This window comes from Erpetoichthys calabaricus, chromosome 4 (genome assembly GCF_900747795.2).
Source record: "Erpetoichthys calabaricus chromosome 4, fErpCal1.3, whole genome shotgun sequence".
Taxonomy (NCBI): Eukaryota; Metazoa; Chordata; class Cladistia; order Polypteriformes; family Polypteridae; genus Erpetoichthys; species Erpetoichthys calabaricus.
In genome coordinates, this window is record NC_041397.2 from 55152745 (window position 1) to 55180377 (window position 27633).

Consider the following 27633-nt stretch of genomic DNA (forward strand, 5'->3'; position numbering starts at 1 on the left):
TTCTGGTACTGCAACTTGCGCATGTGTCACTTTAATTTCTGTGGATGTGCTCAGAGGATGCATCAAATGAATGCCAGGAATGCGCGGGCAGCCATGATGCATGCTCGTTCTGAGCATGAAGTATAAACCGGACCTAAGCTGCAGATGTAAACAAATGCTGTATATGCATGTGAATGTTTATGTGATAAAATATGAAAACACAGACTTTCACATTGCATATATTCATTCATCCACCCCTTTGTCTTCAATTTTATGGAGTCATCATCCTTTAAAAAGATGTCTATTCATCAAAAAGCACATGGAAATATTGACACAATCACAGTTGGGTCAGTTTAGGGTTAATTATTGCCCTAACATGCAAAAAACCTTACAGTTGTATCAAAAATAAATTTTGAATTACCAAGAAATGCTTGAGAGGAATGATATGTAAAGTATTGCTGATAATTATTTCATCTGTTGTCTCACACCTGAATGTAAAATTACTCCATCTCCCTCAATCACATGTTTGTACCCAAGCGAGAGAAAATATATAACAGGTGTGATAGATAGAGGTCTCCGTGACCCCTTGAACCCTCAGACTAGACGTCAGACACCAGGTAAAAGTCCAAATATGAATATTTATTTTAATAATAAAGTGCACAAAGCACCCTCCTCTCCACAATACTCAATAATAAATCACTAAACAATACACAATAATCAATCCTCCACACTCCCAGACGCGTTGCCACCCTTCCACCCAGCTCAGCTCAACGTCTGGGATTTCCCATCGTCCTTTTATACACCCTGACCCGGAGGTGTTCCTGTCCAATCCGTCCACAGTTCCTTATCCCTTCCGGGTCAGGGTAAACAGTCCTTTTCTTCAACCCGGGAGCACATCGTATCTTCCTGTCACGTGACCATGACGTACTCCCGGGTTATAGGGCACATAAGAGCCTCCGAGTCCCCCTACAGCGACTCCTGGTGGCCCCCAAGGTATCCAGCAGGGCTGCGTATAAAAACTACATAGTCCATGAGGCCCTGCTGGAACTTGGGGAACATTCACGCTGTTGGGAGAGCTCCTCCTGGCGGCCTGGGGGTGAGAACCAGAATCGAAAGCCGGCAATCCACCACACAGGCTTCTGTCATTTTGACAGTGGCCAATGATTGAATTTATTGTGAAGGAGGAAATCTAAATAGATGGTATTCATGTGTGTGTGGAGAAAGACCTTCATGACTACCACCAATATCAGACAATCAGCAAAACATCTTAAAATTAGCAACACAGACCTAAACAATTATCCTCACACTGCACACCCATGAATAACCTCTACTGAGAGTAACAGTGAAGAAAATGATAAGGTCATCTGAGGGACTATATGCTGGTTTCATCATTTGATTTGGACCCAAAATGAAGAGGAAGAAATAGGGAATTGTACCTTTAGCCTTCAAGATTATACATTTTGGGATGTTGGTTGTATAATGATGGAAAGAAGTTCTAAGTGGGTGTTCAGACTTATAGAATGGTACCAAAAAGTATGCGCTGGTTTTGCACAATGAGCATAAGCAACAATTGAAATACATTTTCAGTACAGCAAAATACCTTTAGAAATAAACTATTATAATAATCATTTTGGTTACTGACATTTTCAGAATGTCCCGCACATTTATCACAATCTAGACTTTGAAGGAGCCAAGACACAATTTTTAATTTTAGATGTCTCTCTGCACACATAGTTTATACTGTTGTTTCTTTTTTTCTTTGCCAAAAAAAGAAAAAAATGAAGTCTTGTGAAAGTATTCAGACTACAGTATTTTAAAGTTTTTTGAAGCTTTGTTGGGATACAAATAATATTTACTGATCTTGTATAAATAACATTTCAATATCTTCTTCCATTCAGTTGTTTCTTTTTGTTTATTTTTTTTTAATTAAACACAAAATTAATTGGTATTGGATATCTTGTGCTAACAGCATATTTTAGTTCTAACAGAGTTGATAAGTATTTAGACTCCTCACAATAGTAATTGGTTGTGCCACATTCTTCCACCCTTGTAATATTTACTGATGCTGTGCTCTATTCAGTTCTTTTTATCTGCAACCAGAGATTCAGTCCCTGCTAATGACATGTAGGGATTTTTGGCAAAATTTTGTGTCATCCACAGTGCTTTGAATTTTGGTCATTAATCTTAGTCTTGGTCTAATCTGAGTATGAAAATGAACCAATTACTTATGAGAAAAGTCTAGGTAGACCTTATTATGATTTCTTTAAATAATTGATGACTAATATTATTTTTTAAGTCTATATGAGCAAAGATTCCTAGACATACAGGAGATTTTAGCCAGAAAATATGAAAATCAGTTTAGTGGTACATGGGTAGAGGCCAATAGTAAGAAAATTATAATGTCTTAATTAGAGAAATTTCTTTCACATTAAGTTATAGGTACCAGAGCACAGATGTCTGAATGCCTTTTGCCTGCCACAATATTTTGTTTGAAGCTGCAGTTGTCCAAATTTGTTAAAACTGATATAGGAGATCAACTTTGTAAGTTATGCAAGTTACTACTTTTTCAGATATGTTACTCTTATTACAGTATGCAAGCTTGTGTGCTAGAAGGGGATGTGGACAAATCTAATGCCCTGAACCAATTTTTAAAAAGATTTTTCCTCCCTGTGCCACCTTATTCCAATGAACAGTCTCCCACAACCTTCCCTGCTACGTCAACAACTCATGCCTTGTCAACTGAAATGGCCAGCAAGTCTACCTCTGATCTTTACTATGGGTTGTCCATAGCTGAAGACCAAGTGAGGAGACAAATGACAAAACTGCATGCATAAAAAGCTGCTGGACCACATAGAGTCAGTCCTGAAGTTCTTAAGTCCTGGGTTGACCAACTTTGTGGTTTCCTCTTTCACCAGTTCAGCCTGTCCCTAAGGCTCCAGAAAGTGCCACTGCTGTGGAAAACATCCTGCATTGTTCCTGTTCCTAAAGAAGGCAATTTCATTTTTATTTAATTACTACAGACCAGTGGCACATATGTCTCACATCAAGAAGACATTATGAGTCCTCTTGTGGTAGACTATGTGGACCCACTGCATTATGCCTATTGGACAAAGATTGGAGAGGAAAATGCAATTCTCTGTCTGCTCCACAAGGCTTATTCTCACATGGACAAAGATGGCAGCACTGTGAGGATTATGTTTTCTGATTTCTTCAGTGCCATCCAGACATCCCTGTTAAGGGGTAAGCTCACAGATCTGTAGGTGAATGAGCTTCTGGTGTCCTAGGTAATGGACTGTCTGTCTGGCAGACCGCATGTTTGTGAGACTCAAGGATTGTTTCTAGTACAGATTTGAACAACACTGGAGCAGCACAAGGAACGGTCCTGTCTCCTTTTCTCTTCACTGTATACCTCTGACAATAAATGTAACATCAGGTCAGGTCACTTGCAGAAATTCTCAGATCATTCTGAGCTTATGGGGTGTATTGACATTGGGGATGAGTACAGGAGTCAGGCAAAGGACTTTGTTTCTTAGTGCAAGAGAATTGTCTGAATTTTAACATCAGCAAAACCAAGGAACTGGTTATTGACTTTTGCCGCACCACAAATCTCTGTGTCCAGTCACTATTCAAGGAGTGGATTTGTAGAGGTGTTGTGCTCCAACAAGTGCTTGGTAATCCACATCAATGGCAGGTTGGACTTGTCCCAGAACACAGAGGATCTATATAAGAAAAGATGGAGCAGGGTGTTTTACTTAGGAGACTGTGTTCCTTTAATGTGGATAGTGACATCCTTCACATCTTTTACAACTCTGTGATGGCCAGTGCAATTTTCTGTGCTGTAGTGTTCTCAGCTGGTAACATAATAACTTTCTAATGTCACCACAGAATCAACAAGCTAATTAAAGAGGCAGACTTTGGTTCAAAGATATTATAGCTAACGAAAACTAAAATCATCATATTTTTGTATTTATTCTATATTTATTAATTTATCTTTTTAGTTTACATTCACAGCTCAAAATACCTGATATTGTGAAAATAATCCAGTAGCAGAATTATGTTTTAAAATATTTGTTCCCCATAGTTGAAATATCACTTTTTGTTCTTAATATCAGCCATATCATACATATTGCATACCAGTGATTTTTCCTGCTTTGCATCCAAACCTGCTGGGGTGGGCTCCAGTTTTCCTGTGATCCTGGTCTTTAGAAATGGGTTTAGGAAATGTATATATTGTTCCCAATCTCTGTTGCTGTCTTTGTCGTTTTGTGGCCGTCCATACACCCATTACCTGCTCTTGCTCTGCTCATTAAGGGTTTACTGTTCTTATACATGGATTATTCAAGTCTCACTACCCCTAACCTTGACACTACATGCTTGCTTTTCTTTTTTTCCCTCAATACAGTTAGGTGGGGTCTGGACACTCATTCAAGCCTAAAAGCCCCGTTCTTCCTAAGCCCCCATGATTTTCATGATCACACCTGTCTGAACACAGTAGAATCTATTTTCTGATTTTTAAGGCTTACAGGTGGCAAAATTATGTTTATAAATTGTATGTGCCTGAGATCAGAGATCAATATGACTGTTAGAAAATAACAAAGACCAGTACGGGATAGTTTTGAATGCAATATTGGAGACATTCATTATAAGCACATTGTCTTTGAGCAGGACATGTTGTGTGCTGTAGACATTTAAAGTAAGAAAACCCTGAAACCTTAAATATTCACCTAAATTTCATTATAAATTGGCCCATTTTGGGCTATAAATAGAAGATGAAAGTGCCAACAGTCAACGCACATTTGTTCAGCAAAAAGAACATGTAAAATATTTTAAAAATTATAAAATTACATACAAGTGTTCATATTCAGTATCTGGTTATGATTATGCTTGTTTTTATCAGACAAAAACAAAACTAGATAATAAACCATGTAGTGTAATAAGCTTCCTCTAACATTAAACTCATATCCAAACCCGTTAAGTGTACAGTTCTGTCTGTTTGTGACACAAAGCTAAACTCCAAAGTAGCTCTAAAAAATAAAACTGAAACTAACAGATATAAAAATAAGATAGAAATGTCTTTGTGAAATAAAAACTAAATTAAAAGTAAAAATACAAAATGAATGAAAGCTAAAACTAAACTGAATTTCCAAGTAAAGTCAGAAGAAAATTTAGAAATAAAAACTAATTTAAAAAGGCAAAACTATAATAACCTTGCTTTGTACCCCCTGGAGGTAGTAGAGAAGGAGAGAATTAAAACAAAACTGAGTATCATTATAAACAGTGCTGCACATCCTCTCTCTAACACACTAACACTTAGAACTTTCAGACAACAAATTATACAGTAGAAGTATATCAGGTAGTGTTACTTGGGCTCCTTTGTATACCAACAGTAATACATGTGTATAATGCCTCACTGGGACTGGGATTGCCAAGTCAGACGTTTTTACATTTTCTTCCTGTTTAGTCATTCTGGTATATATATATGTGTGTGTGTGTGTTTGGACCATGGTTGTGTGTATATACATATTTATTTTTCAATTTATGTGTTTGTTTATTTAATGAACTTCAGTAAAAACTAGATGTCTCCCTGGGGACAAATAAAGTTTTAACTGTCAATACTGTATGTGGCACATGTATCTTTCCAGGAGGTTTTATTATGATAAAATTCCATGTGTTGTGCTTTTTAATACACAAGCTGTGCTTGCTCATTAGATTAGGTTGTTAAAAATGTTACTCCAGCATTTAGTTTTCGTGGTACAATGTTCCAACACCTGCCTGTAATGATGTCTTTGTAAGAGTTGAATTTGAATCTTGGTCCAATGTGCACCTAGCATGTGTCTGAGTCTCATATCCTTCTGAGCTTTTGCTTAAAAGCTGATGCTGTTATTTTATTATTCACTATGATAAATGTATTTCTTGTTATTTTATGTAACCACTTAAAAGAAAATTTTATATTAATGGCATAACCATTCTTCTATAGTACTGTTTCCTGTTTTGAACCCAGCTGAAGCTTAAAAAAATTAGATGATCTTCCTCTTTCTTTTAAAAACAGGATAAATCTGGACAGAACTCAGTCTCCTAAAATGAAAATAAAAATAATACATTTAAAATGACACATACATCCTATAGCTAACAGGACTATCAATCAAATTGTGGTCATTTAAGGTATCAACATTTGCCATGTCCCATTAACAACTAGGTGTAACCAAACATGTTAAAAGTTTTCTTATTATGTAATGAATTCCTTTTTTGAGAAGTGACCTAATCAAAGAATTGTACAAATATAGTGCAGAGGATACTTTTTTTCTTTGTAACATGTTGCTAATAAGATATGCACTTGTTGCCTCTTGCGAGATTTAGATAAAGAATAACGATTGACGCTTTCTCCTGCCTGTATTTTACTGCTTAAATCGGGGCATTCCAGTGGAGAGTGTCTGTTTCAAATTCTTTCCTTCCACACCTTTAAATTGATCCATCCACACCCCTATGTTGCACAAATTGACCCCATCACAGGTCTTTCGTGTGCAAATTTGCACATGAAGCATAATGTATTAAAAAATGAAACTCACCTGTTTTGCCTATTGTAATGTTATATTTGACATAATCAACGAAGTGAGATTTGAGCAGACGAATAGTGGTTGCATAATGCTCTTGGCCAAACATGAACTTCACTTCACTTTGCTATGTACATCATATGTGACAATAAATCTGAGATAAACTAATTATACTACTTTTTTTCTCCGTGCATAGCCTTACATATTTGAAAAAGTCAACACAGTTGTTCACCTGCATATTGTCATTAAGTTTGTAGTACCAATCAACATTAAACACTTTAGAAGTTAAAAAATTAACTAATGAGCCAAGCTATGACTGAACAGATAGAAGTGTAATTTTTTTCTGGAGCCGATACGGTTGGCAATTTTTTAGAACCCACTGTGTAATTAGGCACTACCAATTTTAGGCTTTGATGTTAATGGAGATTCAAGATTTGTATCTGTTTTTAGGTTTGAATTAATCTGTCGAACACTGCTATTGGCAAAGTCCTTAGATAGATAGATAGATAGATAGATAGATAGATAGATAGATAGATAGATAGATAGATAGATAGATAGATAGATAGATAGATAGATAGATAGATAGATAGATAGATAGATAGATAGATAGATACTTTATTAATCCCAAGGGGAAATTCACTACAATGTTACTACAGAGTCTGCTACAGTCTGTTTCACACCAACACTATCAAGGTATTCCTACTGACTACGCGTTTCAATTCAAATGAATACACTTTCTTGTAAAATTCTGATTTGCAGTGACCATCAACAAAAGTCAAGTCACTAGGAAAATCGGGAATTGATCTACAGCAGAAATGTTCCACTCAAGGGCAATTGTATATAGCTTGTTTAACAGTAAGCAGCTCAAGTGAACTAATAATGTTAGCTCCTGGTTAAAAAAAAATACAAATTTTGTATACACAAAGCACTTACAGTAATTACATAGTATTTCTGAAACATCAGATTGACCGATGACACTACATATAAATGAAGCCCATTGCTAAAGCCAGGCAACACAGCTAATATTAGATACGTTTCAGTGCCTTTGTTTTTCATCTAATGCCCAACAGCATTGCTTATGGGGCAAATGAATGCTTAAAAAAGTTTGTTATTGTGCTTTATATTCGAAATTCTTGTTTTTAAGTCTGCTGCTCTAAATTTTAATTTTAAGCTATTTGCTCTATCTCTTATTTACAATCTCTAATTTGCTTAATTTTCTTTGCATTTAAAACTAGTCCTTGAAAAACAAAAAAGTTAAAAAGTTCTGATGCAACCTTTGTTTATTTAAGTGATTGGCATTAAGGTGGAAATTAGAGAGGGTGTATCCTTTTAATCTTTGGTAAAATGCTGTTTCTGTGTAATATTCTTTCTGTGAAATGTCATAAAATAATTTTAGAGGGTAGCCTTGAAGTCATAAAACATATATCACTTTTAACATTATACACTTTTGCACCTTTTTATTCCACATGCCAAATGCTTCTTTATATTTCCTCTGTGCTATGGGGTAATGCATCCTAAGTACTTCAAAAACAGTGTAACCGACCTTTTTTCTTTCCCCCTCTCTTTCCATTTTCCATTAGGGCATAATCATGACCATATGAGTGAAGAACAAAGACAACGTTTGCCTGACTTTTATAACAGAACGGCATCTGAATCTAATGTTTATTTGGATTCTTTCCATTATGCTGACAACGGATACAAGGAACGTGCATTTGATACACTGAGTATCGATAGCTCTGACAGTATGGAAACCAGCATTTCTGCTTGCTCTCCCGATAATGTTTCAAGGTAAATGTTACATTTCTAGCATTTGATTATAGTTTCCAACCACAAACAGTGTCAATTTGTCATGATTTTGTGGGACAATTTGTAATACATGGCATCAGTAACAAGCTTGACATGTTGGACAAGAAAGAATCTAATCTGCCCCCAGCTGGCCAAAGGTTAAGATGCTCATTAGGGCACTTCAACAAAAATGTGAACTGCTCATTGCTTTTACAGATTTCCTAATGTTGATTTTTACAGAATCACTAAGATGTAGAAAATCTGAGGCTTCTAAAAAGACTTTCTTCCACAAATCATGATGAAAGTTTTTAGTTTAGAGATTGTTGATGATATTTTGCTTGAATTTATGTATTAGTGTTTCCATCCACAACCTATGCCAACACCATCACCACCAAAGATTTCTTTGCCTGGAAGTGCACAGTAAATTGAAGTGGTAAATCCTGAATTCGTTCTTCCTAGTATAGAGGAAAATTTACAGCAGTCAGTGCTTTGAAATCATTTGGTTTTTTAACATAACTAGTGTTATAGCTGAAGATATAGCTGTGATATTGCTTTTTGGATGTCCTTACATTTGCTTGTTATCTCTTTTCATTTTATTTCTGGAAACTCTTATTATCCATGAAGTTATATATATGTGAGGAGCTATGTTAATGTATATGTGGAAAAGGAAAACAAGCAAAAGCTATTCCCAAGTTGAAAAGGGGAAAAGATGATGAGAGACCTAACATTTTGCCTCTGTAGAATTCATTAATTTGTTACTGTGAAGGAAAAAAAACAGATTACATAGGAAAGAGGGAACAAGCCGGAAGGAGACATAAGGAGTGCGGGACAAGAGTGAATGTGAAATTAGGCTTGTTCATGAGATTGGCTTGTTCTGGTTGTCTTTGAAAGGTATCTTTGAAACCCTGTGAGAGAATAAAAATAGATCATTGTGGCTATGACCAAGAGTTGTGAAATGTTGTGCAATAGGCTATTTATGATTTTTTTAATTGGCTGCAACATGCTCCTTGAAACCATATGAAATTCTTTCTCCATGTTTCGACTACATAAATAGCTTAGCACTTTCTGAAAGAAATGCAGTGAATAAGAGTTTTAGACAGGCAGGAGACATGCTTACTAAAATCCCCAGAGGAACCATTTACAATTATGTTGTTGGTGACATTTGTAAGTGATATGTTGTTTCCTGTTGCAACTAAAACTACCCCACATGTATCTTGGCTTTGCTTTATGAAGTTAGCTGCAGACAAGCTAAGTTGTCAACATAAAGAGATCAAGGCAGATTACTGGCAAAACTGCTCCTGTGGAAGGATTTATCTATAAAATGGGTAAGCTTTGTTTAATGACTCTTAAAAGTGATAGAGTATCACTGTAGAAAGGGAGGGCAGTTGTAATGGGGGTTTGATTTCTGATGCTCCTTTTTGTGTAGATGTTCCTCATTGGTTGAAGGCACTGTCCTCATATGAGAATTGAATACTTTGTTGATAAAGAATATCTTCATTATTAGTGCTTCATTATTGAAGTCCAGTTAATTCCTGCAGAGGTGGTAGAGTTTTAATAAAGAAAAATACAGATCTGTAGAGAAGGTAACTATGTGAATTATGTCTTGTAATAAAGAGGTTTTGTAGTTCTGTAAAGTTGTCATTTGACATATGATGAAGGCTACATATCTGAAATTTTTTGAGTCTAACCTTCCCTTCCCCAACATACAAATAACTTTTACATTTTTATGGTATACATGTGGCTCATTTGTTTATCACTGGATCATTTTTATGTTAAAAACCTGTGTCAAGTGCATGTGTAGTACTAGATTATAATCACTTTTGCAATGCAAAATGAGATCATTTGCATTGTCTGTCAGTTTTAGTAATGACTGATGGAAAAAGTCAGCATTTTAACTCAAGTTGGGTTTATTTGCCTTTTTGCTCACTCACTTATTCTCTCTCTCTCTCTCTCTCTCTCTCTCTCTCTCTCTCTCACACCCTTTTTTAACCCAGTCTGTATGTTAGCAGCTTTCTTACTCCCTTTCCGTTCCTCCCTCTGGCATCCAAGTCGCATTCTCTCACTCGCTTCTTACAATGAGAATATGCCTGAAAGATGTCAGAATGATAGCCCTAACAGTGAAGATTCAAATGCCATAACAAACAATACAATTTGTGAACCATCTATTCTTCTGTTTATGTGCTGTCTCTTCTGTTGATAGAGAAGAGACAAGTGATAAAAAGTGTCGGCAGCTTCAGAGTGCTTTGTGAAAAGACAGGTTTACAAAAGATCCGTTAACATTAGTACTGGCGTTAGCTTTGGTGTTTATAGGATGATACTTCCTTAGCTTGGGAACAACAACTACAAAACAATTCATCTAGAAAGTTGAGCTACCTGACAAACAAGCAGAAGCACTATGATAAATTAAGAGGGACTTGCAGAGATACCAGAGATTAGTATTACTGAAGTACAGAGTAGTGCAGCGGGGACCACTAAATCAAGGTTAGTATCAAGTTTCTAACAACTGGAAAAATGCTAATGTAGATCATGGTGAGATAATGCAGATCAATAGTGAGATTTCTGTGATAAACAAAATACACTAGTAAAGAAGCAGAAACATTCTAGATTAGTTGCAGTGCTAAACTTGCAATTGCTGGGAGACTTACCAGAGGGAGGAGCAGTTGCCTAATAGAACCATGGACAAGTTAAGTGGACTGTAATAGTGTTGAATGGTTCGATTTTCCAGCTGCTGTAAAGAAGTACAGTAATCCCTCGCTATATCGCGCTTCGCCTTTCGCGGCTTCACTCCATCGCGGATTTTATATGTAAGCATATTTAAATATATATCGCGGATTTTTTGCTGGTTCGCGGATTTCTGCGGACAATAGGTCTTTTAATTTCTGGTACATGCTTCCTCAGTTGGTTTGCCCAGTTGATTTCATACAAGGGACGCTATTGGCAGATGGCTGAGAAGCTACCCAACTTACTTTTCTCTGTCTCTCTTGCGCTGACTTTCTCTGATCCTGACGTAGGGGGATTGAGCAGGGGGGCTGTTCGCACACCTAGACGATAGGGACGCTCGTCTAAAAATGCTGAAAGATTATCTTCACGTTGCTATCTTTTGTGCAGCTGCTTCCTGAAATGACATGCTGCACGGTGCTTCGCATACTTAAAAGCTCGAAGGGCACCTATTGATTTTTGCTTGAAAAACAAACTCTCTCTCTCTCTCTCTCTCTCTCTCTCTTTGTCTGCTCCTGCCGGAGGGGGTGTGAGCTGCCGCCTTCAACAGCTTTGTGCTGCGGTGCTTCGCCCTATTGATTTGTTTGCTTTTCTCTATCTCTGTGACTTTATATGCTCCTGATGGGCACTCCTTGGAAAAGGAAGATATGTTTGCATTCTTTTAATTGTGAAACAGAACTGTCATCTCTGTCTTGTCATGGAGCACAGTTTAAACTTTTGAAAAAGAGACAAATGTTTGTTTGCAGTGTTTGAATAACGTTCCTGTCTCTCTACAACCTCCTGTGTTTCTGCGCAAATCTGTGACCCAAGCATGACAATATAAAAATAACCATATAAACATATGGTTTCTACTTCGCGGATTTTCTTATTTCGCAGGTGGCTCTGGAATGCAACCTCCGCGATGGAGGAGGGATTACTGTAGTATTGTTTAACATAACACATCCCAGATGCAAATGCTCCACAATAAGTAACCATAAGTATTTATTTATTTATTTATTTATTTATTTATTTATTTATTTATGTATACGCATGAGTCACTGTCTTGCACCCCAAAACACGAGGCTGAGTCTCAGTACTTTAGCAAAACCAGCTTTATTTAGCTTGAAACGGGAACAGCACATTTATTTATTGTAGTGGGATCTACCACTCTCCTATACACAGACTCAGCAAACAGGCAGGGTCGGGACCAGGTTAGTGACCATGTAATACTGTTCCCTGCATTTATAATGCTCCTTGCATTACCCATCAATGACAGACGCTTATAGCGTGACCGCGATCGGTTCATAGTTGCTTCTGCAGCTCTCCACTGCAGCGCTGTAAGCCTGCGATTGCCCCTGGAACGGATAAGCAGTCTTCTGTAGATGTGGCAATCGTGCTTCAGGACGCACTTTCGTAGCAATTTGCATTATTTGACAGTAAAACTATTTCTATGATCTACTTCTCGCAACTGAAAGAGGGCACTGTGGCGGATGTTAGCCGACTTGCTGACCAACCACAAGCGTTACCTGGTAGGTAACCACCTATACAATCAGATTGTGATTCAGACTACGAATGCCATGAATGTAATTACCTTGATCTACATACTGTCAAATAAATGAACCACACGGCGTGGCGCAATGTAAGAGGCTTCGCCTCTGACGGTCACATCCGAGGTTCGATTCCCAAGAGGGGGTGCAGTGAGTGTTGTACGCCTGATGAGCCCAGAATTAGGGCAAAACACGTGTTGCGTACTCTTTGCATTATTTGACAGTAAAACTATTTCAAGCATTCTATGATCTGCTTCTCGCAATTGAAAGAGGGCACTGTGGCGGATGTTAGCCAACTTGCTGACCAACCATAAGCCTTACCTGGTAGGTAACCACCCATACAATCAGATTGTGATTCAGACTACGAATGCCATGAATATATATATATATTGTGACAGATAGGGGGCGCTATCGCTCCTTTGAACCCTCGGACCACTTGTCAGACACCAGATAAAAGTCCAATATGGCTTTATTTTATAATAATAATGTGCACCAAGCACCCTCTACTCCACAATACTCATAAATTAAACAATACAATAATCAATAAACAATCCTCCACTCCCAGACGCGTAGCCACCCTTCCTCCCAACTCAGCTCAACCCTGGGATCTCCACAGTCCTTTTTATAGTTCATGATCCGGAAGTGCTTCTGATCCCTCGGTCCATGTGATTATTCAGCACTTTGGGTCCGGTGAAAATTCCTCTTCTTCATCCCTGAAGTACGTCATTTCCTCTTTCGCCATTAGTAAGACGTGTTTCCGGGTTATAGGGAATATATAAGTCCTTGAGCCTCCCTGTAGCGTCTTCTGGTGGCCAAACCGGTATCCAGCAGGGTTGTGAATAGAAACTCCATTGTCCATAATTCCCTGCTGGCATTCGAGTCACCTCCATGCTACAGGGAGGGCTCCATCTGGCGGCCTGGAGGTATTGGCCGGGATGAACAGCCGGCCATATCCCACAATATATATACTAATATATATATATCCATCCATCCATTTTCCAACCCGCTGAATCTGAACACAGGGTCACGGGGGTCTGCTGGAGCCAATCCCAGCCAACACAGGGCACAAGGCAGGAACCAATCCCAGGCAGGGTGCCAACCTACCGCAGGACACACACAAACACACCCATACACCAAGCACACACTAAGGCCAATTTAGAATCGCCAATCCACCTAACATGTTTTTGGACTGTGGGAGGAAACCGGAGCGCCCGGAGGAAACCCACGCAGACACGGGGAGAACATGCAAACTCCACGCAGGGAGGACCCGGAAAGCAAACCCAGGTCTCCCAACTGCGAGGCAGCAGCGCTACCCACTGCACCACCGTGCCGCCCTATATATATATATATATATATATATATATATATATATATATATATATATATATATATATATATATATAAATAAAAAATTTGTTTAAATTAACAAAAATGTAATGCAACAGTACAAATGTTGAAAAGAGGTTTTTTTCAAATATTGAACCTAGTTTGCTTATTTGTTTCCTTGTTCTTATTCTGTTGCATTTTGAATAAAAAGACATGAATTAGGTTTCAATTCAAAGCAGTTTTTACTGAAACACTCAAGCAGTGTGACTTTCACTTGTATCAGTTTCTTGGCGAGTTTTTTTCTGACTTGACACACAAGGGTTAACGCATTTACTCAGAATATCTTTATACAGACTCTATGACCAAAGGGCACACAGAGTCATATTACAGAAAATGTAATTAGTTGGAAAAAGGAAACGGTTCTTTTAGAACTTCAGGAGAATTCACTATCTCTAACAGTAATTTCTGTCATCATGGATCTTTTCTCATTTGGTCAGTGATGCTGGTCAAACATCTGAGGATGACTTTGTAATATGAATTCTTGCTTTAGTTGATTTCACCCTTTGAAGTTTGGATATATTTGCTGACTTTGAAACGGAGCAGTCTTTATCTGTGAGGTGTACTGGTCTGCAGGTGCAACCTCTTCGAATATGTTAGGGTAATTATCTAACAATTAATTATAATATTAAACTATTTACTTTTGCCTTGACACAGACATTTGTTGCATTGTATGTTTGTTTTAAATTTTTAGCTTTTTTCCTTTTTAAACATTATATAACTTTCAGATTATTAAAATTTTAGTTTGTAATTTGATTTTTTGTTTTCTTCAGTCTTTGACTAACATCTAATGCCATGCTCGTATATGTCCGATTATATAAAAAAAAAAAAAAAAAAAAAAAAAATAGCATGAAGTGATTTATACATAGACTACTACTTAGAATAGAGTGATGCTTTATCTCTGTAAAATGTAAATTTTAAGCATGCATACATTATAGGTCTTCTTGAATGTATAATGTTCTTCAGCTTTTAAATGATACATAAATAAAAGTAAACAGCAAGTTTTCCTCTTATAAAAGTTTTCCATGGGTTTTATACTCATGATTTATAATAGGGCTTAATGGGTAAAAATATTTTGTAGCACTATAGTAACTGACATTCTGAGAAAATTTCTGTATGCATATAAAAGTATGTGTCCACTTAAGATACTTTATTTCTACTGCTGCTACTACTGCCACTACTTGCATTGTATAGAAACCCACTGTACATACACAAAGGCATGTGACAGGTTATATTTGTATGGTAGCGTGTTATTTCTAAGTAACTAAAACAAAATAGAAAAAGTTAATAAATATTTGAGCTATTCAGGAATAATGTTAAGATATTCATATTTAAATTATAAGCTTTCAGTTTCAAATTTTAATAAATGCCTAAAGTATTACCTGATTTACTGCCTTAATTGATTATGTTCCTGGGGAGAAAGAAATTCCAAATAAATTTGAAGTCAAATAAAGTAATAATCATTGAAAAGATTTGGTTGTACTGCTTTTTTTGTTTAAAGGTTTGCTTTTTTGAGAGTTAGAATAAATCTTAAATTAAGTATTGGCATTCCCTGTTTAGCCAGCAGTGATAGTTATCTGGCTGTGATTAGGGTGGGTTATCATGAAACTTCCTGCTAATTTACTACATGCTTGTTTTTAAAAAATAAGAATGTGATATACTGTATAATCAAAAATACCATTCTTTAACCAGTTAGTTGGCAATACTTTTATTATTGGATTGTTTGGACTTATTTTTGATTTGTGGTCAAAAAACAGAAAGGATGCTGAAAACCTGGCAGCCTTGGACTTGTTCATTTATTTAGTCTCTTAGCTGGCCTTTGTCAAGTCATGCTTGATTTATAACATTTAAGAAGGTTTATAATTACATCTGCACTCAACTCATGTGGGCACATACGTTTATGTACAGAGCCATTAAATATCCATAAATTGATATAATACATGTCATCATGGAAAGTAAAGTGCTCTTCTGTTTTTCTCGAGACAGATGCTACATCTTGGTTGCATAGGTTTTATTAGCATTTTCTGTGCTGTAATTACAATAAATTTTCAGCTAACAAAGGAAAGGTAATATTTGAGTGGATGATTGGCAAAGGAAATTTTTTATGGCAAATTTGTAAATTTGAAGGATATACTTGTTATAAAAGTAAGGCAAGGGTAAAACTAAATTTAAGCCATCTGTTTTAAGTCAAGCTTTAAAAGTAACCCTCAAAGCCGGTACCATGTGCATTCCATTGTGTAATGTAATTGTTTTTGTATTAACCACTTGTGAACTAGTACACAGTGGAGTAAAATACCAAAGCTATAGATGGAGGAAATACATAAAGTAAAATACAAGAGAAAAGGGACATGAGAACAATAAAGAAACACTTAAAAGTAATAGATTTTATATCCTGACTTGATAATTGTATTAAATATTTTTTTATTGTCGTACATTATTCAAATTCATTTCACAAAATATGGTATCCAATTATTGATATACAGGGATCCCTCGCTATATCGCGCTTCGCCTTTCGCGGCTTCACTCTATCGCGGATTTTATATGTAAGCATATTTAAATATATATCGCGGATTTTTTGCTGGTTCGCGGATTTCTGCGGACAATGGGTCTTTTAATTTCTGGTACATGCTTCCTCAGTTGGTTTGCCTAGTTGATTTCATACAAGGGACGCTATTGGCAGATGGCTGAGAAGCTACCCAGCTTACTTTTGTCTCTCTCTCTCTCTCTCTTGCGCTGACTTTTTCTGATCCTGACGTAGGGGGATTGAGCAGGGGGGCTGTTCGCACACCTAGATGATACGGACGCTCGTCTAAAAATGCTGAAAGATTATCTTCACGTTGGCTACCTTCTGTGCAGCAGCTTTGTGAAGAGACATGCTGCACGGTGCTTCGCATACTTAAAAGCACGAAGGGCACGTATTGATTTTTTTATCTGTCTCTCTCTCTCTCTCTCTCTGCTCCTGACGGAGGGGGTGTGAGCTGCCACCTTCAACAGCTTTGTGCCGCGGTGCTTCGCATACTTAAAAGCCAAACAGCCCTATTGATTTGTTTGCTCCTTTGAAGAGGAAGATATGTTTGCATTCTTTTAATTGTGAGACTGAACTGTCATCTCTGTCTTGTCATGGAGCACAGTTTAAACTTTTGAAAAAGAGACAAATGTTTGTTTGCAGTGTTTGAATAACGTTCCTGTCTCTCTACAACCTCCTGTGTTTCTGCGCAAATCTGTGACCCAAGCATGACAATATAAAAATAACCATATAAACATATGGTTTCTACTTCGCGGATTTTCTTATTTCGCGGGTGGCTCTGGAACGCAACCCCCCGCGATGGAGGAGGGATTACTGTATTTAAATTCAAAACAATTTACATATTTTGTTTCCCTCTGTACACTCTTTATAAGAAATCAGGTATAATTTCCTGTCATTCTTAATAGCTATCTATTTTAAAATGCAAATAACAAAAACAACAAAAGTAAGAAAAATATCAAATATTCATTACATCACACAGTATTAACAGTTCAGCCTCTATTTAATAAACATTTTATTGTTTAACCCAAACATGCAAATTCTTCACACAAGCATACTTAAATAAACATTACAACATTAGAACAATCTAGACAAGAATTGGCCTTTCAGCCCAACAAAGCTCACCATTCTTATCTACTTAATTCTTCTAAAATATCATCGTCTAATTTTGAAAGTCCCTAATGTCCTACTGTCTACCATACTACTTGTTAATTTATTCCATGTGTCTTTGGTTCTCTATGTACAGAAAAACTTACTAATGTTTGTGTGAAATTTACCTGGAACAAGCTTTTCGTGTTCTAGATGAACTCATTTTGAAATAACAGTCTCAATCCACCATAGTAATTCCCATAATTTTAAACACTTCAATCATGTCTCCTCCTAATCTTCTTTTGCTTAAACTGAAAAGGCTCAGTTAATCTCTTTTAATCTTTCCTCATAATTCATTCCCTGCAGCCCTAGGTGCTCTTCTCAAGACATTTTGTAGTGCTACTGTCCTTTTTGTAACCTGGAAACCAAAACTGTACACAGTACTCCAGGTGATGCCTCACCAGTGCATTATAAAGCTTGAGCCTAACCTCCTTGGACTTGTACTCTACACCTCGTGCCGCATAACCTAAGATTCAGTTAGCCTTCTGTCTGGCAGCTGACAAGTGTACTTTCGATTTTTAGACCTCCCATTATATATTCAAACCTGACATTTTTACTTCCTACATGTAATACTTTGCATTTATTTACATTAAATTTCATCTGCCACAAATTTGCCCAAGCCTGTATGCTGTCCAAGTCCTTCTGTAATGATTCAACGGATTCTAGATTATCTGCTAATCCAGCTAGCTTGATATCATCTTCAAACATAATCAGCTTGATGTTTATATTCCTATTCAAATTGTTTATATATACTGTATATTAAAAACAGCAGCAGCCATAGCACTGACCCCTGAGGGCACCACTCGCATGGTTCCTCGCACCATAACTCTTCCTGTGTCTGAGCCTGTCCTTTGCTTCCTGTGTCTGAGCCAGTTCTGCACCCATCTACACCTTGAACTGCCACTTCTTTCAGTTTGATGCCCAGCCTCTCATGTGGCACCTTATCCAATGCTTTCAGAAAGTCAAGATAAATAATATCATAAGCTCCACTTTGATCATATCCTTTTGTTTCTTCCTCATAGAATTCCAGCATGTTATTAAAACATGACCTCACTTTTCTGAACCCATGCTGACTGTTCAGTAAAACCCCTGTTCTTGCCATTTGTTGCTCAATCTTATCCGTAATAATTCCTTCCATTAATTTACCTGTGATGCACATTAAGCTTACTGGTTTTATTTGCCTGGATGTGCATGATCACCCTTTTTATATAATGGGATAATATTTGCCATTTTCCAGTCCTTTTCCTAGTACGCTTTGACTTCCTAAAAATGTGTGTCAAGGGTTTACACATGTACTTGCTAACCTCCTTGAGAACTCGAGTGTAAATATTATCTGGTCCTGGTCAATTTGTTTGATTTTAGCCTATTTAAATCTGAGCAGTACTTCTCCCTCTGCAATTTCCAAATATTGTAATTCAGTAACTTCAGTAACCAATGTTTGGGCTATGAGCAATACCTACTAAACAATTATACTCCAACACAAGTCTTGGCACTTTCGCTTCTACTTCAAGTTCACATAGTATAATGATATTTGTACTGTCTTTATACATCTACAAATGCATTGCCAACTCCTCGCGAAACCCCCTATTCCCAGCATTTCAATGTCTCCTTTGGCTATCTCTCTTTCTCACTGTTTGAAACCTCCCTGTTTAAATTCCTTCACTTTGAATTTGCCAGACCCCCTTAAAAATACTCCTGTAAAACTGTGGAAAGTCTTAACCATTTTTCATTGGAACTGACACTGTCACTCCAGGTATCTGGCCTTATCCTGTCTGTAAGTCCTTGGTCTTTCGGCATCTACACTGCCATTGTAAAACTGTCTAGTGAAGAACATACAGTTTATACATAAATTTACTTTTCCTGTTTATCTATAATTTCAAAATCTTTTATTTATATGTAGTAATTCTTCGAGTGCAACTCTCAACTTCAGGGTATCCAGGTATCTTTATATCTTAATTACTGTTTAAGAAAAATTGCATGTAAAAAAGGTTCCCCTTTTCAATCCAGTAATTATTTACTGAACCTGCTTAATAATATTTTGGGTCTCAAAGAGCCTGTGTCTATCCTAACAGATTAGGGTGTAATTCAGGAACCAGCCCCTAGACATAACACCACCCCAAAGTAGGGTACACGGGGTCAATTAACCCAAATTGCACATCTGTGAGATTTGCGTAGAAGCCAAAGTAAAATAGTGAAGGCCATTTCTACATTTGTAGAATATGCAGATTTCAAAACGACAATATCCAAAGTGGGTTATACTGTAAACCCAGCTTCCTGAACCTATGAAATACATAATTATCAACAGTGATAATCCATCTATGTATCCTCCTTCCTAACCCACTTTTCTAAGGCAAGGTCACGAGGTAGCTGGCACCTATCCCAGCAATCATAGGGTGCAACACTGGAACAACACCTGGCTAAGGTGCCAGTTCATTGCAGGGCAAACGTACATACACACACACACACACACACTAGGATCAATTCAACCTCAATTCACCTAACCTAATTCCAGAAGGGCAATGAAACAAATTAAATAAAGGAGCTTAAATCAGCAGTATCTCTTCCCTCTAATTATTTATTGTTCTTGCTGTTAACACTGACACAAAATTGGACTTAAACCACACAGTACTCAAAGAGAGCGAACTGCAGACTTATGGAAAAAATGAGAAAATCTGACCTCTATTTGGGAACAAAACTGAGATTCAGTTTAAAGTGTTGCATCGACTATATACTGTGTATGCAAAACTAAGCTAGGTAAAACTAAACCAGAAGTAGATCATTTATGTGATAAATGCAGAAACAGTCCACGCTTGTTGGGGCATATGTCTTGCTCTTGTGCTAAATTATCGTTTTTAATGGCAGTGCTTGAGTCTTTCTCTGACATCCTTCACATTCCTGTTGAGCCAAATCCCCTCATTGCTCTTTTTGCCATTCTAATGGATAATGTACAATTATCGAAACATGAGGCAGATTGTATTTCCTTTCTTTCATTGTTAGCATGCCAGCCTATCATTATACAATGAAAGCAGCGTATACCTCTGGTGTACTCCCATTGAATCATGGATATAGTATTTTTTGCTTAATTGTAAAAGCTTAGGCACACCCACAATAGATCATCAATCAGCTTTTTTCTTTTATGGGATAAGTTTACTTCATATTTGAATACAGTGGGGATTGTCTAACATTGATGATGATAACTTCTATCAGAGATATAAAAGTGTGCAGAATTGTGTATGTGTTTATGTTTTTTATGTATATTGTAATTTTTTCCATTTAGAGGTTTTTGTTTTCTTTTTTGGTGTTGGGAATGGGTCCAAATTAGGTCTTGAAAAAAGATAAATTTAATGTTTGTTACCTCAATTGATTGTGTTCACTTTCGCATTCCGTCTTTTTTTTTTTCTCCTAAAAGAAGAGAAAACCAAACATAATAAAAAGCACAACCCAATCAAATGAAACATTTCATTAACTAAGCGTATATGTAACGATGCGGGTTCCGCTACATGCTCCCGTCTTGCTTCTGGGAGCTGTGAACCCGACACCGTCGTTAAGGACACCAATGAGCCGGACAGTGAGGCACAACAGTGAAGCAAGTGAATGGTGCAAAAAGTGCAAAGGTGCTTTTATTAAAACAGTCAGAACCAAAAAAAGTCTTCAAATAAATAATCCCATAAAAACAAATGAAAGGTGGAGATTAAAATCCAATAGGAAAAAAAATCCTTTTAAAAACAACGAGGTTAAAACAATGGCTGGAAGCAGTCTTTTTAAAACAAAGCCTGGTGCATCCTTCTTTGACCCGGCTACTCCCCTGCTTCTTCCTTCCGGGCCCCGCAACAGGGGAGTCGCCCTACCAGCATATGCAGCTCCTTCAATACTGGTCCGGTAGCCCTCTGATCCCCGGTTACGTCGGGCTCCAGCCGGACCGAGACTTGGGTTTCTTCCCCCAGCAACCAGGGCACTCACGCTGGGGCTTAACACGCCCAAACCCTCCATGACTCCGGTCCTTTCAGTGGCCAGTATCCGCTGCCGGTCACTCCAGCTCCTCCCAATTGTTCAGCTGGAGCCACCGCTTCAATCTGCCCCCTCTGAGAGTTGGTCACACTCCTCCAGGGCTCTCCTACCAACTGCCTGCCTTTGCTCATGCGAGCCTGCTGTCACTCGCTCGCTCGCACCGGCTCCCCACTTCTCCAGCCTTCTTCTTCCTTAACCTCCCATTCTCTCTCCTCTATTTTCTTCTTTTTCCTCTTTCCTTTTTTTTCTCCTAGCCGCCTTGCGCTTCTATTTATTACGGAGACGTGGATCAGGTGTGGCAGTCAGCATCTCCCGGCATCAATTACGGATGCGGACGACTCCTCACCTGTGCACTTAAGTGAGGACTGCCCGCATCACAAAATCACCCAGGAACCTGCTCCCGTCACACTACCATGCCCCCTCACTAAGCCGCGAGTGCGGCGATTATTTATTTAAAAAGTGGCCCTGTTGTCTTGAGCTGTGGACCCGCTACACCACAGTATACAAATGTAGATGTAGGAAATCATTTTATGGATTTTATTTTTGTCTCTTCATCCTCTGCATAGGAGGTGATCAAATCAGCCACAAACACAAAGCAGGTGCTCACACCCATTTTAGACTGTGACATTGACTTTTGACTGATTTGTCAGTTGTCAGCAACTGTGAACACCCAAGGTTTTTCTTTTTTTTCCAGGAATGCTGTCACATTTAGTTTTAGTTTCCCGATCCTCTGTTGTCATTTGGACATATCTGTAATATTGGTAAAGGATTTTAAACATAAAAAACATCATGGCAATATACTGTGTGTTTAAAGCAGTTTGTGTTCATGTATGTAAATTTTGCATGGGTTAGCAATTTGCTGTTAATACCTTGTAGTTGTGAATTTGTGTATGTGGTCATAGTCTGTATTTTGTGAATAGCCCTTTACAAAAATACATTTAAATTGAACTAAATTAAAATAATAATACACAACTTCTACCAAAGCCACCTTCAGGTTTACAGATATTACAGAATATTTTGGACTGTATCAAGAATTCAGTGCATTATGACCGGAACCACACAAATACCAAAATATGGGAATGCCACACTTAAAGGCATTCTGGTGAGAAATCATAGTTTGGCACTCTGTAGTTTCCATGAGAAAAACAAAAACCCTATTCATTTGAATTAAACAGTACATTATTATTTAACAAGGCAAGGTTGACCCTTAACTCAAGTACATCATGCATGAAAGAAATTTAAATAGGTCAAACAGTAAGTTTGAATTTGTATTATTTGTTGTAATGGGTAAAGTAGTAATTTACTGTATAGTCATCTCATCTAAAAGTAACCAGACATGTTCTTTTTGTGTTTGTTAAAGTAATGGCACAATTATATTAATGTTTGAATGTTTCAGAAACATTTGTAGCATAAAACTTGACTTATATCTGGGGCAGCCCATGTACAAACAAGTCTGTCAGAGCTGATTTTAATCCTTGAAAGAGAACTGGAGTATGGCTTTATTAGTTAGTTCTAATGACATTATTCTCCATTTCTAAATAATCATAGTCTATACAGTACTGTTTGAGAACAAAAAGAATATATATCAAATACCTTTGAATGTGTTACAATAATTTTAAAAGTACTTAACTGTTAGTGTACTTTATGTTTGTATATGGTTTGTATAATTTGTGCTCATCCTCGTATGGATAAAGGCATATAGATTTTTCTTGTGTTTCTTTTCATGTGTAGATTAGAAACACATGTTTTATCCCTTGTGCAAGTGATGCCAAAAAGTTCTGGCGCTCAATCTTTCAATGCATTAAAAGGGATTGTTTCCTGCTGTGTTGTTCATACCTGTCAAAGTTACAATTGCTTTGAAGATTCTCTTTTAAAAGTGCTCACCTACTTACAAGTATAGCCTTTTGTATTTTTTTTCTTTTGATTTAAGATAAAGGGTATTTTGCATCCAAAATATGTAAGATTATAACTCCTTTGTCTGTCTCTCACAAATTTCTAGTGCTAGTACTGCCAATGTTGCCAAAATAGAAGAGATGGAGCGCCTTTTAAGGGAGGCTCAAGCTGAAAAGACACGCCTTCTTGAGTCAAGGGTAAATAAATATGTCCTTCTAGACTGATAAATTAATTTTTAGACATTAAGTCATGTTTTCTGCAATGCTTATTAAACCTTATGATGGTTTGTGAAATTACTACTGTATTATTTCTAATAAAATAACCCTCTAAAAAGGAAAAAAACTCTGGATTAAACTAATTTCATGTTGCGTCATGTATGCTTTTCATGTTAGTGATCTTTTAATCTGGTGGTAATAATAAAACGTAAATGTGATGATAAGGAATATTAATAGATGGTATGTGGTCTGTTCTGGCTTTTTAACAGTAGAAAACACAAATTCTTGTACCTGATATTCAGTAATTAAGAAGACTTGATCTGACAACATAACTTTTCGTGTCTTACTCTCTTCAGGGTATGAAAAGATCAATTAAGTGCATCAGGAATATTGATATTGATGGCCATTTTAGTAAACAAACCTAAACAAAACAAAAAAATAAAACTCTAAAAGAGCTCACTCTTCAGTGTGTAACTTGGCTACTCATTCAGTCATTCTACATGGAATAAAACAAATAATTATTACTAATTTATTGTACTCTTTGTCGTTCTCTTTTAAAATGTGTTCAGGCCCTAAACCATGACACTATGCTACATATAAAAACAGATAAGGCAAAATGGAGAACAAAATAATCAAATTCTGAAACTGCTTAACTAACCTTAAACGGTAGTTGGTATATACAGCTGATATCTGATGTTCTCTATACTGTCTTTTTTTTATATATATTTCATTACTGCAGATTTTCAGAACAACTTGGTATATTTAGGAATTTCAAAAAAGCTTATTTTTTGCTTGTTGTTTGTTATAAGTAAATCTGTACTTTATCAATAGAGTTTAATACTATTATATAAAAAAGGTACTTCTTGTTTGCAGTATCATTTTGCAAATTTTTTTTTAAATTGTTGTTGCTCAGATTTTGATGTTTTTTAAATCATCTTGCTGTCTAGGAACGGGAAATGGAAGCAAAAAGGCAAGCTTTGGAAGAGGAAAAACGTCGACGTGAAGAACTGGAAAAGAGGCTGCAAGAGGAAACAAATCGTCGGCAGAAGTTAATTGAAAAGGAGGTCAAACTGAGAGAAAAGCAGAGGGCTCAGGTAAAATGACAATAAACACTGACATCAGTTTTTTCTAGCAGAACATCAAGTTCTGGGATTTTATTTCATTGCATTACAATGCAGTTATAGTGGAACCTCGATTCACGACCATAATTTGTTCCAAAACTCTGGTCGTAACCTGATTTGGTCGTGAACCGAAGTAATTCCCCCCATAGGATTGTATGTAAATACAATTAATCTGTTCCAGACCATACGAACTGTATGTAAATATATTTTTTTTTAAAGATTTTTAAGCACAAATATAGTTAACTAGCAAAACACCCACACTTTGCAGCGGCGAAGTACTGCCTTAAAATTTTTATTAAGAAGAAAAGTAAACCTTTTTAAACTGAGGGAAAATATACCAATAATTATTTGTTAAGGATCTGTTTGTATACCACGTTGTCAGTTCAGCCCTCTGGTTGTAATATGACCAAGCTGTGCACTGAGCTCACTCTTGAGCATGCAACGTACAGTTGGCCATGTGAAAAGCAATCTTGCCTCAAATCAATGCCAACCTTTTGTAGGGTCTGTCCCTGAGACTTATTAATTGTCATTGCGAAGCAGAGCCTTACTGGAAATTGGAGGCATTTGAATTGAAATGGGAGATCAGAGGGTATAACGGGGATGCGAGGAATAAAAACTCTCTCCCCTGAGCCACTGCCAGTAAAAATAGTTGCCTCAATTAGGTTCTTTTGCAGACACGTGACCTGAAGTCTCGTGCCATTACAAAGTTTCGGTGGCTGTAAGTTTCTCAGTAACATTATTGGTGCCCCAACCTTCAAAATTAGATTATGCTCAGGAGTGCCTGGAGGATTCAGAGTGTGGAGAAACTCTACCGGATAGTGCACCACGTCTTCCACTTCTACAACTGAATCCACAGACTGATATGTTTTTGGTTGTGAAGGTAGTTCTTGAAGTAAAATGTAGTTTATAGTCATAGTCATGCCCTTTCTTGGTGTAAGGATAGCTCTCTCCCTCAACCATGACACGTCGTTTTCGTGGAGATTTCGTAGATTGGGGTAAACATTTTGACGAAAGCTTTGTAAGAGGCATTGGCGGTTGTCCAAAGGTGTAAAATATTTGGCCATTTCGGTACACTTGAAAGCGACAACCGAACAATTCAGCGGCAGCCATCAACTCACATGCAGAACCATAGGTGAAGGGCTTAAGCATTTCACTCTTATAGTGCTCCTGTGTAGTATAATTATCTCCTGTACCGTCATCAGTCCACACCTTGAACCTGTCCCAGTCATTCAATACATAAGACACAATGTTCTTCCGGATATCAAGAGTGAGCCTGATATGGCCGTGCAATATGTAACACAGAGAATGGAAAAGGCAGGTGCCATCTCCGGGCATGGAAACCACTCGGTAAGTGACAGTTCTTTGATCGATGGTGATCACCTCAATAGACATGTTAATGGGGGTACGGTTGGAACGATAAAGGAAATGTGTACCTGAACAATGTAAACTAAGTCTAAAATACCTACACAATAACTATAATCGTAATAAACGAACAATAAAACAGTAGAGAAGCCGTGGATTAAATAAAAAGGCTGCAGTTATCAGCAGGGAGACGTGAATACCGTGACGAAGCAAGGAAGGGAATGAAGAGACCGGAGCGACGGATGGCCTTATATACGTGGGAGGCGTGGGGATGGGGGACCCAACGCCACCTCACACGGCGACCGAGCTACAGGCTATGGACGTATATATGTACGTAAGTAGGATTCAGTTAGCGTTGGGAACCCGCGTACCAAATTTCTTGAAGATGGGACCATAAGTAACAAGACCGTTGGAAAGTTCAATATGGTGGCTGACAGTGGCATCATACCACCAAAATAAGTACGTACATCGGTTTCGGTTAGCGCAGGGAAGCCGCCTACCAAATTTCGTGAAGATGGGGCCATAAATAAGAAAGTTTAACATGGCGGATGTTGTCAACCGTTACGAGTAGAATTTCAAAATGAAACCTGCTTAACTTTTATAAGTAAGCTGTAAGGAATGAGACTGCCAAATTTCAGCCTTCTACCTACACGGGAAGTTGGAGAATTAGTGATGAGTGAGTCAGTGAGGGCTTTGCCTTTTATTAGTGTACTAGCAAAATACCTGCACTTCGCAGTGGAGAAGTAGTGTGTTAAAGAGGTTATGTAAACATATATATACATATACATATATATATATATACATATCTACATATACATATATATACATATACAAATTTACACATCTACATATATATATACATATCTACATATATATATATACATATAAATATATACATATCTACATATATATACACATATATATATATATATATATATATATATATATATATACATATGCACATATATAAATATAGACATACATATATACATACATACATTCACATATATATATATATATATATATATATATATATATATATATATATATATATATATATATAGCAAAATACCCGCTCTTCGCAGCGGAGAAGTAGTGTGTTAAAGAGGTTATGTAAACATATATATACATATCTACATATACATATATATATATATATATATATATATATATATATATATATATATACACACATATACATAAACACACACATATACATCCATCCATCCATCCATCCTCTTCATATATACATATATACATACATACATAGTGTGTTGTAACAAGGGCTGTGATTGTTAAATGGGAGGGAGACGACAAATCACAGCTTCCCGCTTTCTAATCGGGCCTGTGATTGGTGCTTTGACTGATGCCTAGATTCCACAGTATGTCCCCTTAGGAGAGGCGTTAGGCAAGTGTAAT

The 27633-nt window shown here is 37.1% G+C and overlaps 1 protein-coding gene across 10 annotated transcripts in view; it reads left to right on the top strand.

Annotated features, from left to right (window-relative positions):
* The window catches only part of phldb2b (pleckstrin homology-like domain, family B, member 2b), a 313692-nt gene that overhangs the window by 260054 nt on the left and 26005 nt on the right, over positions 1-27633 (top strand). For all 10 annotated transcript variants that reach the window (XM_051926504.1, XM_051926502.1, XM_051926503.1 and 7 more), the window contains 3 exons: positions 8111-8318; positions 23623-23713; positions 24679-24825. In XM_051926504.1, the coding sequence (XP_051782464.1) occupies positions 8111-8318; positions 23623-23713; positions 24679-24825 (446 nt within the window). The remainder of the gene's footprint in view (positions 1-8110; positions 8319-23622; positions 23714-24678; positions 24826-27633) is intronic.